Source organism: Mchenga conophoros, linkage group LG18, assembly GCF_057382185.1.
Source record: "Mchenga conophoros isolate Kocher_MC1m ecotype Shallow Benthic linkage group LG18, M_conophoros_male_GT1.1, whole genome shotgun sequence".
In the NCBI taxonomy this organism is placed as follows: Eukaryota; Metazoa; Chordata; class Actinopteri; order Cichliformes; family Cichlidae; genus Mchenga; species Mchenga conophoros.
In genome coordinates, this window is record NC_140543.1 from 36,105,067 (window position 1) to 36,119,925 (window position 14,859).

Genomic DNA, 14,859 nt, shown 5'->3' on the forward strand with positions numbered 1-14,859 from the left:
TCTGTAAAAGTTACTGAGAAGTTTTGAGGTGAGTCCAAATTTTCTCAGCTTCCTTAGGAAGAAGAGTCGTTGTTGAGCCTATTTGATGATCTACCGTGTGTTATGAGTCCAGGTGAAATCCTCACTGATGTGGGTGCCGAGGAGTTTGAATGTCTTCACCCACCTGAGTCCCGTTAATGCATAGTGGGGCGTGCTGGTCTTTCCTCATTCTTGTGTCAATAATCATCTCCTTAGTCCTCTCAGCATTTAAGGAGAGATTATTTTCCAGGCTCCAGGACACCAGCTGAGCCATCTCTTCCCTGTAAGCCGTCTCCTCTCCAGCAGTGATCAGGCCGACGATGGTTGCGTTTGATGTTTTTAACGAACACCTTTTATTGCATGTAATGCACAGACACACCAACAGAGGGCAGTAATATCCCTTCAACATACATTGTAAAATTACTATTACAACACTCCCACTTAATTTTACCATGGAGTTCACTTACTTCACTGGCATTGTTTATTTCTTTCCCCAAAAAAATATGCACCTATATCACAGTGTTACTAGAAAATAAAACATTTTCTCTTTTGTTTTGAACTCACACAAAAGAAAAAAAATGTACTGTGTCCATCTTAGACAAAACTATTATTCTGCATTACAATATGCCTGACATTTTTTTATTGAGCATCAACAATGGTAGTACAAAGATATACATGTAGCAAGGCCACAATGCTCCTTTTTATATATTTACCCCACCCCAAGAACATGTTGGACGCCGATCCAGAATTTAAATGACATACAAGGAAATTCACCATATTTGAAGATGTGCACTTAAAGGGCAATAATTTGCACAAAATTAATCACAATCATACAGAAAAAGGATGTACAGCAGCTGTCAAGCGTCTATCAGGTGGGTATGGTTTTAATTTTCTCTAAATGTTTTAGCAATGTATCCCAAACTGCAAAGAATCTCTCCTTCGACCCCTTGAGAGCGTACTTTATCTTTTCCAACTGTATAAATTGTGTCAGGTCATTAAACAACAAAGCCACTTTGGGTGGCTTTTTTGACTTCCAATGCAATAATATCCTTCTTGAGTGCAAGCAGTGTAGTGAAAGCGATTATGTTTTTATGACTCTTCCTTAATGTTCTATGTCGTCTATCTGTGACACTAAATATACCCATAGCTGCATTGGGTTGAAGCTCAACATTCAATGCTTCAGACAATGTTTTGAAAATTGTTGACCAGTAGGCTTTTAAAGTTGAACATGACCAAAACATATGTGTTAAATCTGCAGAGGGATCTCTACATCTCTCACAGCTTGCATCTATGTTTTGAAATATTTTGGCCAGTCTTGCCTTGGAGTAATGAATGCGGTGTAGATATGCTTGACATCTTAACATAAGCATAATATAGGCATGTTAAGCATATGATAGCCCTTTTTAAACTGAACACAGTCCAATCTTCTCTCTGAGATACTCAAACTTTTGTCTAGACAGTGGTTTGGTTAAGATGTCAGCCTTCATGTTTTCTGTACAGCAATACTTCAGCTGGATTTGTCCATTTTGCACACATTCACGAAAGTAGTGGTAACGAATGTCTATGTGCTTTATTCTTGCATGATCAACTGGATTTTCTGCGATTGCAATTGCTCCTTGATTGTCCTCCAGGATCACTGTTGCTGTGGTCTCCATTCCAGGCTCAGTTAGTAGTCGTCTTAACCAAACTCCTTCTTGTGCAGCTTGGCTCAAAGCAATATACTCAGCCTCTGCAGTTGAAAGTGCAACTGTTGCTTGTTTCTTGCTAAGCCAACTGACCGCACCTCCTGCAAGTAGAAAGATGTTTCCAGTTGTAGAACGTCGATCGTCCTGATCACCTGCCCAATCAGCATCTGAATACCCAACCAAGGTTCCTGTTTCTGTTCTTTGATATTTGAGTCCCAGGTTTAGAGTTCCTTTCAAATATCTCAGGATTCTTTTCACAGCTGTCAGGTGTGTAGTGTTTGGGTTTGCATTGAACCTTGACACCACACTCACTGCTTGTGCAATATCGGGTCATGTGGCCATGGCTGCATACAATAAACGTCCAACCATGTACTGATACATGCTTGGGTTTACAGGTTGAATGACATCATCACTCTTTCTTAATTTGACATTTGTGTCAGCTGGAGCTGCTACTGGATTGGCACTGTCCATTCCATACGTTTGTAGTATGTCTTCAATATACTGTCTCTGATGAAGCGCAACATGGTTTTTGTCCTTGTCTTGGACCACTGAGATGCCCAGAATGTAGGATAGCTCACCCATGTCCTTCATTTTGTAGTGTTTCTTCAGAGTGTCCTTTAAGGTCTTCATGCTCTCTGCTGATTCTGTAATCAAACTCAGATCATCAACATACACAGCCAATATTTCCAACTCCTGACCTGTTCTAACAAACACACACTGATCTGAAGTACTCTGTGTAAAACCAATCCTTTTCATGAACTCTGTAAAAGCTTTGCTCCAGCAATGTGGCGACTGCTTCAGTCCATATATTGACTTGTTTAGTTTGCACACTAGATGTTCCTGCCCAGGTTTGATGTAACCCTCTGGCTGCTCCATGTAGATTTCCTCTTCCAGGTGTCCATTCAAGAATGCAGTCACAACATCCATTTGATGCACATTTAGATTGTTTTGCACAGCAAATGATAACAGTGTACGAATTGAACCAAATCGTACGACTGGAGAGAATGTTTCATCATAGTCTGCACCATAAATCTGTGAATAGCCTTTGGCAACAAGTCTGCACTTGTATCTTTCCACTTGTCCATCACTGTGATGCTTAACTTTAAAGACCCATTTTGATCCAACTGCTTTGCGATCCTTTGGTAGATCCACTAAATCCCATGTGGCATTTTCCAGCAGTGACTCATATTGCAAACCAGCTGCTTCTTTCCACTCCTTTGCATTTGGACTTGACATAGCCTCTTCCAGTGTATTTGGTTCTGTGACACAACAGATGTTTGCATAATGATCAACTGTAACTACGTCAGCAAACTCCTCAAATCCATATCTGTTTGGTGGTCTTCTGATCCGCTGATCTCCTTTTGCAGCTTCACTGGTGACAGTCTCCTCAGTACTTGTTTGTCTTTCACCCGTGTGTAGTGTCACCTCATTCCCCAAACAGAGATCATTTTCACTTTGTTTGTATTGAGAATCTGTTTCATTGAAGACCACATCTCGTCGAATCAGTATTTTTCTTTTCTCCTCATCCCAGTCGGTGGCCTTTTGCATTGGTTGCATATCTCATAACTTTTGCACTGTCCACTCCTGCTGTGACAAAACAAATTTCCCACGTGTGGGACTAATAAAGGTTATCTTATCTTATCTTATCTTATCCCAGGAACTTTCACTGCCTTTTTGTCCAGCTTCTTTCTCTCTGTGTCTGGAACATGAGCATAAGCAACACATCCAAATACTTTCATATGGCTAATGTCTGGTTTTTTTCCATACCATCTCTGATAGGGTGTTTCGTTCTTTAAAGCAGATGTTGGGAGCCTATTCTGTATGTAAGCTGCAGTAGCAACAGCTTCTGCCCAGAATGTGTTTGGCAACTTTGCATGTGATAGCATGCTTCTAGCTGATTGCACTAGAGTTCTGTTTTTTCTCTCTGCAACACCGTTTTGCTGTGGTGTCATTTCAGTCATTTCATGGTGGATGCCTTGAGCTTTCTAATATTCTTGAAACTCTTTAGATGTGTATTCCCCACCATTGTCAGTTCTGAGTCTTATTACTTCCTGCCCACATTCATTTGAGAAGGTTCTTTCAAACTCTTTGAACTTGCTCAGGACTTCCGTTTTTTCTCTTATGAAATAGACTTTACAACATCTGGAGTAGTCAATAATGAAAGTTACAAAGTACTTTTTTCCTTCTACACTGTACAAAAAAATTGCAATATAAAAGTATTTTACTGTGTATTTTACAGTTTTGTACTGTTTTTCTAGAATATCATTAAATTTACATAAATAGACTGTGATTTTACATTTCAAGTGTAAATTAATGTAAAATCTCTGTAAATGTAATAAAACATAATTTTCTTGTTTTTTAAATGCATTTGTACATTCACAAATGTATCATAATTGCACAAATATTTGTTCGTTATTTGAAAGATTGAACTGTTAAATTCAAATGTAATGCAATGGAAAAATATATAAAATGATTCTCATAAACTTTTTTTACATTGATTGATTGATTGATTGATTGATTGATTGATTGCTTTATTGGCCATATGCAGGTTGCCCCGCAGAGGAATAGGACCCCCCCCCCCCCCCCCCCGACTTACACACACAACAAAGACATCACATGGGAATACAGTCGGAGATCGGCAGCGTTGCAGAGAAAACACTGAAAAATTACACAACAATGGGAAAAAGTACAAGAGGAAAAAAAGAGACCTCTTCTCACGCTTGAGCCCCGGCTCGGACAGTCTCGGTCGTTGTGTCCTTGGGCAAGACACTTCACCTACTGGTGTTGGCCAGAGGGGCCGATGGCGCGATATGGCAGCCTTGCTTCTGTCAGTCTGCCCCAGGGCAGCTGTGGCTACAACTGTAGCTGCCTCCACCAGTGTGTGAATGTGAGAGTGAATGAATAGTGGAACTGTAAAGCGCTTTGAGGGTCCTGAAAAGCGCTATATAAATGTAATCCATTATTATTATTTAAACCAACTGTTAACTGTATATTTCTGTACATTCAAGTATTATTATTCATATTGCCGCATTCATTGACCTTGTTTATAGGTAATTTCATTGTTTAATCACATTAACATGTTCCTAATTTAATGTTTAAAAGCACTTGAAAAAGGCAAAATCCCATGTAAAATTAGGGCAACAAACTGTATTGTCATTACTCAAAATAACCGTAGTTTTGTGAGAAAGTTATTTTCTGTTGTTTTCTGGTATTATTTTGGTGCCCCGGCTGCCGGAATATTACTGTTTTTCTAGGATTTTTTTTTTAACGGTGTAGTGACGGACCACAAACGTCACTATGCACTAATTGCAACTTGCGTTTCGATCATATTTCTCCCACTGATTTATAAGGCTTTCTTGATAATTTGCCCTCAACACAAGCTTCACAAAAAATGTCCTCCTCTTGTTTTGCAAAGCTAACTCCTTTTACCAAGTTTTTGAGTTTTTTCAGATTTGTAGTGTGATCTAGGCGCTGATGCCACATACTTGCTGGAACTGATGCAGTTGACGCTCCATGACAAGTTGTGCAGTTTCCCTCGATATCCAGCTGATACAAACCGTCAGATCTTTGTGTTCCCATTCCATGGAGAGCTCCATTCTTTCCTCTTATGTAGCAATGAGTCCTTTTGAACTTCACTGTTTCCCTTCTTGGCAGCAGCTCCCACTGAGAAAAGGTTCATTGATAATTTGGGAACATACAGCACATCATACATTGTGACATCTTTTCCATCACTAACTCTGAATGACATTTTCATTGTTATGTTGCCCAGACCTAAAGCCTCAACTACTCTGCCATCACCGAGTTTCACTGTTCGTGGTTCTGAAAACTCTTGGTAGTTTTGTAGAGCTTCTTTATTCCGTGTCATATGTTTTGATGCTCCTGAATCAATTAACCATTCTTCTTGCTATGTATCACTTTCACATGTTAGTAATTAGTATCAAACTTATAAGAAAGGGGACCACTTGAACCCAAATCAGCATATTGAGAACTGCTAATTACATCTGAGAGCATCTTTGAGAAAAGTTTGAGAATGTTAGACAACAAGCTGTGAATGTGATGAAGTGTTGTGTTAACACACATGAAGCTGCTTCAGTTTGTTAGTAAATCTGTATTTGAACAACAAACCAATTTATGAAAGAAAATATATCGAGAAAAGGCTTCTGTGTTTACTGTGATAACCACAAAGAAGGAGACATAGACTGTATCCCAATTCAGGGTCTGCAGCCTTAAAGGCCGCATTTTAAGGCCGATTACATCACAGCGACGCGACGAAGGCTGTCCCAATTCAAAGGCTGCTCGAAATGCGGCCCTCAAATGCGTCCTTCATTTCCCTGAATTTTAAGGCTGTGGCGGTGTAGACTTCGTGGCCCAACATATCCCAGAATGCATAGCGTGGCGGTGGGTGTGGATAATTTTGCCGAAAAAAAAAACGGCGGATGAGGGGCGCCCGAAGAGTAAACTTTAAGTAAGTACTGAATATTATGTCACTTATTTAAGTGCAAATGTTTAATAACGAAGAACATTAAACATTCCTGTTGGCCACATGTCGGCAAAGTCATGTGACATCAGTGACGTTTGTACTAACTTGGTTTTAAAGCCTTTACTTTAAAATATACGCCGTTCAATAGCTGAGCTTAATCTTACAGAGAATGATCAAAGCTCATTTAGAAACAAACAAACAAATGAACAAAAGATTTTCTCCTTCATTTCTGTCAAACAAAGCTGTAAGACACGTTTCCAGCTGTTAGTATCATGGTTGCTAGGCAACCTGGGCAGCGCAACGGAGGCTAGACCGTCCCATTTCACAAGCCTCGCACTTCCGGCCTTAGCGGTCTTTGAGTACGCGGCCCTAGAGGATCGTTGAGGCTGCGTACTTTAAGGCTGCAGACCCTGAATTGGGATACAGCCATGGTCGTGTCCAAATTCATGGGCTGCATCCTCCTGAGGCCGCATTTGTAGACCGATTACGTCACAGCGACGCGCCGAAGGCTGTCCAAATTCGTAGACTCCTCCGAATGCAGCCGACAAATGCGTCCTCCTTTTCCCCGAATTTGAAAGATGGGTCGGGTGTGTCCTTCGTGGCCCACCATATCCCAGAATTCATAGCGCGGCCCAGCCAAACTCCAGTTTCCAACAATGGCGGCCGCTACTAAGTTTTAAAATTACTCATACTAATCTTTCTGGGTCACAAAATAAACTTTTAACATATTTTCAGGCGAGGAAGTAGCTGTGTAAACATCAAATATCTGCTCGGTTTATCAAGATATCGCATATTTGCTAAAGTGCTTCGATGTTTTCGTAGACGTCTGCTACCCACCAGCTCGACAGCTAGCCGGGAGCTCGAGGGTCACTGATGCGGCCGAGAACGGCATAACTCCCGGCACATCATTTTCAGATCACCGCGGAGTTTCGCTGCTCGGGTTAAACGTAATATATAATTCACTTAGACCAGCAGTCTCCAACCTTTTTTGCGCCACGGACCAGTTTATGCCCGACAATATTTTCATGAACCGGCCTTTAAGGTGTCGCGGATAAATACAACAAAATAAAACCAGTACCGGTACCGAAAAAAAGAAAATTTATTCATAACCAGTGTTGGGACTAATGCGTTATTAAGTAATGCGTTACAGTAACTACGTTATTATTGTGGTAACGAGCACGGTAACTAGTTATTATGCCAAAACCGGGAACGTGTTAGTCGTTACTGGGATTTAGATAGGCTCGTTACTCGTTACTTCGTGTGGTGGCTATCGCAGAGCTTCCACAGATTCAGTAACATTAGCAAGTGGTGGAGGCAAGCAGGTGGATGAGGGAAAGGGGAGGCAGGAGAAGAGACCGGAAGCGGCCGCCCGTCCGAGAGTGTCAGGTGAACTGAACTTCAGGTAAGAAGTTATGACCTGCAGTCTCTCTGGGTCAGATATGAACCAAGTTTAGGTGGAGTTTATTTTCGTTGTGCTGACTTTTTCGTACTGCGTGCTAGCTAGCATGACGGAGTTTCCATACAGCTGGGTGGGTGCTATGTTACTGATGTTGAACTTTATTTTGTTCATAAGGTTAATGATTAGAGTTGCCAACCGTTCCCTAAAGAACGGAATCGTCTCATATGCAGAGAAAATATTACGCGTTTCGTATTGAGGTGAAAAGAAACACAGTTTGTCCCGGACTTCAGCTAGAAGGGAAAAGACACAAAGCTGGAGTTATTCTGTGTCTTTGCTGCACAGCTGCCTCTTCTTCTCTCATTCTCTCCCCTCCCTCTCCTGTTGCTACTGTAATCATGAAACTGATCAGTGATCAGCTGATCGGCTTTTCTCTCTTGTTTATTTATTGTCCGCTTTGCGCCAGAAAGATGAAACCAGCAGATGTCACGTTAAACAACAGCAGCACGTTTAAGCTTGATCAGCTGTTGTTAGAATTTATTTAATATTAATTTCCAGTATCAGCTGATGTCTGCTGGAGCCACAGCTGTAAAGCTGGATATGTGGTGGTTTTGTCCCAGTCCAGCCCTGTATGCAGCTCATCTGCAGTCTGCTGTTACCTACATCTTCCTATTCAGAAGGCAGAATTTCCGAGTTCTGAGTACAATCGAAAGCACCACGACTGCAGTTTTTGTGTTGGATGTAAAAAGCACACATGACGCTGTGATGCAGGCTAGAATCATGGCAGCAGTCAACGACGGTCCAGGCGTGGGATTTCTCTCGTGGAAATGTGCACATTATCTTTTCCTTTGGTAGGTGGCACAGTGCACTTGTGGCAAGTAAGCAAGCTAGAAGACTGGCAGTCTTGCTGGGTATCCCGTTAGCAACACATTAACAAGAGAAGTCTGAGTAAAACCAAAGTTACTTTCCCTAGTAACTAGTTACTTTGAAAGTATCGAGTAACTTGAAGTAACTGAGTTACTTTTGATGGAAATAACTAGTAATGTAACTAAGTTACTAATTTAAAGTAACTTACCCAACACTGTTCATAACACACGTGAAAAGACCCAGGAAAACCGAGTAAACGATAAAAACGATAACAAAATAACGCTGAAAACCGATAAAAACCCTGAAAACCACACATTTCACACCTGAGCCTCAACTCTCGCGGCCCAGTACCAAACGACTCACGGACCGGTACCGGTCCGAGGCCCGGGGGTTGGGGACCGCTGACTTAGACAACCTACAGATGTTATTGTTGGGCTTTTTCAGTGTTTTGTTTGTTCGTGAGTAAATCGGTTTGGCTGAGATTAAAGTTATTAGATTAGATTAGATAAAATAAAACTTTATTAATCCCCCGGGTGGGTTCCTCGGTTTTTACACAGCTGACTAAACGTCAAACAGAAAACTGATTAAACAGAAGTATGAGACAGTCGAGAATTTACACCAGTGTCTGGTTATATTTTAGATAGCAAGGAGCAGACGGCCGAGTTTATTAAACTCCACCGAGACAGCGGTGACGCTAATCAGAAGGCTAGACCGTCCAATTTCACGGCCGTTTACTTCAGAATCAGAATCAGAAACTTTATTGTCATTGTCATGAGAACAACGAAATTAAGAATGGTCCCCGATCATTGCATCATCCCTAGCAATATCAAAATATAAATAAAACAATAAAATTCAATAAATAAAATAGATAGAATACTTAAAATACTAATAAGATATAACAGTAAAACATTCACATACATTCCCACACACATGCTTCAGACCGTGCATAGATTAACACAAGAGTGGCGTGATGGACATTTTTTTGTAGTATTCAGATGTGTTATTGCAGTTGGATAACAGCTGTGTTTGAGTCTATTAGTCCTTGCTCTGATTGCCCTGTACCGTCTGCCTGAGGGCAACAGTTCGAACAGGGAGTGGCCAGGATGTGAGGTGTCTTTTATGATGTTTTGGGCCTTTTTAAAACAGTGGGCATTGTGTAGAACTTCCAGTGTGGGGAGAGGGCAGCCAGTGATCTTTTGGGCGGTGTTAATGATCCCTTGGAGTGCTTTCCTCTGAGCCCCTGTGCAGCTAGTGTACCAGATGTAGTAGGGCACAGGTGAGGGAACTGGTGGGGTTTCTGAAGGATATAGGTGTTTATGAAAGAGTGTAGGGTTTTTTTGATACAAATTGTAAACTCACTGTCTGACCCATACTCCGGAACAGTAGGAGGCGGTAATGCTCCTTTACGTTGGTTGCCAACCGCCGTTAAACACAAAGAAGAAGAAGAAACGGGAGGCGAGATTTGCAGCGTGTGTGGAGTTCGTAGGTCAGAGAGTCAGAGCCGCTTTCAGCAGTAATAACAAAGAAAGTACAGAAAACGTCAAAGATGCTGTCTGCGCGTTTCCTGCGGTTACGGTCTCGAGCTCTTCCCCGGATTTTCAGTAACGGTCAGTTTAACTTCGCGCAGCATCGCGCGCCATTCTCCGTGTGCTGCGTGAGCGCAGTGAGGAGGAAGCAGCTAACTCTCAGGCACTCGCTCCTGGCTCTCAACGAGGTATTTAACCGTCAGGTACACATGAGCGTCAGCATCGCGACGCTTTACTGCATACGTTTAAGCTACGCTGATGATGTCATGAGTAACAATGCTGCACTGCTCCAGCTAACAGCTAACCGGCGTTTCTACAGTGACATGCGCACCGCTGTTCTGAAAGTTTAAGCGTCATTTTGAGTGAGTGACGTAAATGTGTCAGCTGAGCCGAACAGTGACGTGGGCGGTCCCAGGGAGGGTAATGTCAGCTGGATGGTAACAGAAGCATGTGACAGATTGTCTGACGTGAACATTTACAGAGGTCATAACAGACAAAAGCACGTGGATACTCCACTCATCAATAAATAGATAAACGGTGACATGAACATGTCTGAGTATCCGTAACCACATTTACAGACTCAGCTGATACATGTTAGTTGGGTGAAATTCACAAGTATTTAACACATATGTTACATTAGGATCCTTCGTTCGTTGGTTGGAACTGCAGAGTTGTGTTGTTCTTCAAGTTCAAGGTATACAAGTATAACACACAGTGAAATGTAGCCACTCTTGAAGAGTGATCATCATATTTGACCGTCGCCTGTAGAAAATACTTTGATGTGTTTTGGCTCTTTAATGAAGTGCAAACATTTACACACAAGTATAATCCAGGCTCGAATAAAAAAATGGACAGAAAGACGAGTGGCGGTTTCTATACGTCATAAATGTTTTATTGACAGTACAACATAGAAAATATATCAGACGTTTAAATGGAGAGTGTGTGTGTGTGTGTGTGTGTGTACACGATCAGTCAAATGTTTGGACACACCTTTCTATTTAATGGGTTTTCTTTATTTTCACTACTTTGTACATTGTAGATACAACCTGAAGACATCAAATATATCAAGCAAGATATATTATGTGTATTTTCATGTGTGTGTGTATATATATATATATGCATTATCTCCATGAGCTTCATGAGGTCGTCTCTGAAACAGTTTCCAACAGTCTTGAAGGAGTTCAGAGATGCTGAGCACTTGTTGGTCCTTTGCCTTCACTCTGCGCTCCATCTCATCCCAAACCATCTCCACTGGGTTTATGTCAGGTGACTGTGGAGGCGCAGCACTGCATCACTCTCCTTCTTGGTCAGTTAGCCCTGACACAGCCTGGAGGTGTGTTTGGGGTCCACAGATGAACCCTGACAGGCACACCTGTGAGGGGAAACCATTTCAGGTGACTGTGTCAGGAAGCTCACTAAGAGAAGGCCGACGGTTTGCAGCGCTGTCAACAAAGCAAAGGGTGGAATCATCAAATATATGAAGTAAGTAAGTATATATGGAACTATGGAGCAAAGAAAACAATGGTAAGTAACTCTAAATATGTTTAAGTCTTCAGTTTGTATCTACAATGTAGAAAGTTGTAAAAATAAAGAAAAACATTAAATGAGAAGGTGTGTCCAACCTTTTCACTGGCAGTGTACATATATATATTTAAAAAAAATAAAACTATAAAATGAGTTTCTCAGAAGTAAAGTTGGACAAAGAGCTCAGATGGTTCTGACAGACCTGTGTGTAAGGGACCGGCCGAGTCCTTTTCTGAGATGTGTTACTGTCCTCAAATTCAAAATGACTTTTTATTCATAAAATGAAACATTTCTCTAATCTTAAACATTTTATGTACTGTGGATGTGGTATGTGGCTATGAGTTTTGCAAAACATTGCATTCTGGTTTTATTTACATCTTGCACGACGTCCCGTTTTTGGAGGAATTGTAGTTGTAAAGTCGTCTCCCAGTGCCAAACACATTTTGTTCCTTTTGTTGTTTTTGACCAGATGCAGTCCCACGGTCCGTCCACCCGTGTCATCTCCACAGCACCGCCCTCCGAGCACGGAAACCTCATTTATGCTGGCAGCCTGGGTTTAGCTGTTCGGGGTCAGTCACTTGCATCTTGTTGTGAAATATCATAACAACAACAGCTGTTGTTCACCACAGGTCTCAGTGACAGTGCGTCCAATAACTGTAAGCCTGTAGACAAAAACAAACACAGTTAAACTTCAAGCCCTCATTAGGCAAAGTTTGAGTCTTGGTGTGGATGTTCCTCATTGTGACTAATGTCAGAAAGGATAATAAGACTGACTTCATTTACTCCAGGAAACCATGACGTCGAGTTATATAAGCTGTTGAAACACTTTGGTTAGTAACTGGATGCCTGTGAGTTTGTTGGTGAAGAGCTGTTGAGATTTATTTTAAAATCTTAAAAATTCAACAGATGTTTTCTTTAAAAAAAGAAACAAGCCAGGTGGACACCTACAAAAAAGTCCACTCTGCTCTGATTGGTCAGCTCCTACAGGACCTTTGCTGAGCACGCCTTGATTCTGTTGTATACACAGTGCATACGCACTATTGTTTGTTGTGTTGGAAGTGTTGGCACAGATGCAAAGAGGGGACGCATTGAACAAGACTCCTATCAGGGAGTTCTTTCTGCCCGCTGTGTCTGAATGCTTGTCCAGATTGGGCTGTCTGTCTGCCGTCTGTCTTCTGTAGGGTCTTTACAGTAATTCACAATAAAACTGAATTGTGAAAGTAACTATGTAACATGGCTCTGATAGTGGGGCATGCTTTACGTAGACATTGACGTGTGGACTGTTGTTGGAAGTAACACGGGTTGTGTGACTCTTGTTTTTTGGCAGGGGTGAAGATGTTCTCGTACAGCACTAGTGCAGCCAGTCTCTTCCTCATGCCACAAATACTCCTGAAAACTGGACTCGGAGTCCAGAGTTTTGCCTTGCAGGCAGCTTTCTGTGGAGTCATTGGCGTTTTTACCTTCCTTACCCCCATCCTTCTTCACATCATCACCAAGGGTTACATAATCCGCCTGTACCACAACCCAGACAAAGATGTCTACACAGCAGTCACCTACAGCGTGTTCCTCACCGAGAAAAAGAGCGTGTTCCACCAGAGCCAGGTGAGGATCCCGGCCGTCAGTAAGATGTTCACGACTTTCTACGCCGGACAGGTGGGGTTCCTGGTAAACCCGGACATTTTCCCCGTCCCACACGACTACAATCATCTGATGGGCTACGATAAACCGTTCAGTTTCAGAGCAGATGACATGGAGCAACCTGACAAAAGCTGAGGAGGCAGAATGTTGTTGACCGAGTAAACCTGAGTGCACAGCTCAGACTCTGCCAGAGACAAACATCCACGGACAAAATGCTCCCACGTTTGTCTTCGCTATAATAAGTGCTAATAAAATAAAATTCTAACTTTATTATCCGGACTTGTGTGTGTTGCCTTTCTGAAGCTGTGAGCAATGATGTCAGTTATCAAGAGTAAAGTCATAGAGCTGGATGCTCTGTTCCAGGGCTGAGACCAGACTTACATCCACAGCTATCATCATGTTAGCTCACGTTTAATTTTCGTTTGTTTCTACCACCAGTTTGATTGTTTGAACATTGTCAGATTCGTTTTTGTTTTAGTTTCTTTTATCATCTTTGGTTGAGAACAGTTTCTCGTTCTCTCAGCCTTTACCTGGGGGCCGTCCTCTGTGTCTGCTGGGTTGGGCTCACGCTTGCTGTCAAGCTGTGTGTCCTAGAACAGGACTGGGACAACATCAATATACAAATGCAGAACATTTAATGGCCTTCAAGTTTGGGTCTTCTATCATATTGTACTGGTTTGCTACTCTCCAGTATGTACTCTGTACTGTCAGGTCCATGTGTGCAGACTTAATCAAAGGGTTAAACAAGACCACTGCATTAACTGTTTAAGAATTACACCTTTTTTATTACCTACTCTTATATTTTCAGAGGATTAAAATTAATTGGACAAACTAACATAGTTTTATATATAAGTATTGCAAAAATAAATCTAGAGCTCGTTAGCATCGCTAGATACTGTCTGCCTCTCCTGACCAGAATTCAGCTGCTCGTGTTATCACTAGAGCCTCTTCTACTCACTACATCGCTGTCATCAGCTTTCCAAGTGACCGATGTAAAAGCAGGACTCAAACGCAGGACCAAGTGACAACAGTGCATGTGTCTACAGTCCATATTAAACACAGTTCACAAACAGCTGTGATGGTCCAGTTTCCTCGAGGCTTCCACAAAGTCCAGGCAGAGTCCAGGACTCTCCAAAATCTTCAAACAGTCCCGAACACAGGTTGTTTGTTTTTACTCACAGTTCAATTTGTGAATTGATATCACTTTTTTCAGGAGATTTATGTCTGCAGGATAATTCTCTCACCTGTGCAGGACAAAAAGAATTAGGATCTGATAGGCAAGGCAAGTTTATTTGTATAGCACAATTCAACAACAAGGTGATTCAAAGTGCTTTACAGAGACATTAGAAACAAAAACAGATAAAAAGCATGATTTAAAATTGATTAAAACAAGCAAACAAACTAACTAATTAACAAACAAACAAAACAGTATATAAAATCAAAACAGATAAAATCAGAACAGTAGATAAAATCAGTAGTTAAATGTAAGTTTTGAAATTTAAGCTTAAAAGTGTGGATTTGGTGCTTTATTCAAATGCAGCTGAGAACAGGTGAGTCTTCAACCTGGATTTAAATAAACTGAGTGTTTCAGCTGATCTGAGGCTTTCTGGGAGTTTGTTCCAGATATAAGGAGCATAAAAGCTGAATGCAGCTTCTCCGTGTCTGGTTCTGACTCTGGGAACTGATAAAAGACCGGATCCAGATGACCTGAGGGATCTGGAAGGT

General features: G+C 41.6%; 1 protein-coding gene across 2 annotated transcripts; it reads left to right on the forward strand.

The window, feature by feature from the left end:
- Positions 1 to 9,851: 9,851 nt before the first annotated feature.
- tmem70 (transmembrane protein 70) lies at positions 9,852 to 13,411 on the forward strand. Of its 2 annotated transcripts, none has more exons than XM_085255333.1 (3): positions 9,852 to 10,175; positions 11,966 to 12,065; positions 12,824 to 13,411. In XM_085255333.1, the coding sequence occupies exons 1-3, from the start codon at positions 9,993 to 9,995 to the stop codon at positions 13,267 to 13,269; spliced, it is 729 nt and encodes a 242-aa protein (XP_085111459.1). In that variant the 5' UTR covers positions 9,852 to 9,992; the 3' UTR covers positions 13,270 to 13,411. The 2 variants fall into 2 exon arrangements, with proteins under 2 accessions (XP_085111459.1, XP_085111460.1); XM_085255334.1 differs by having other exon boundaries at positions 9,854 to 10,160.
- Positions 13,412 to 14,859: the final 1,448 nt, after the last annotated feature.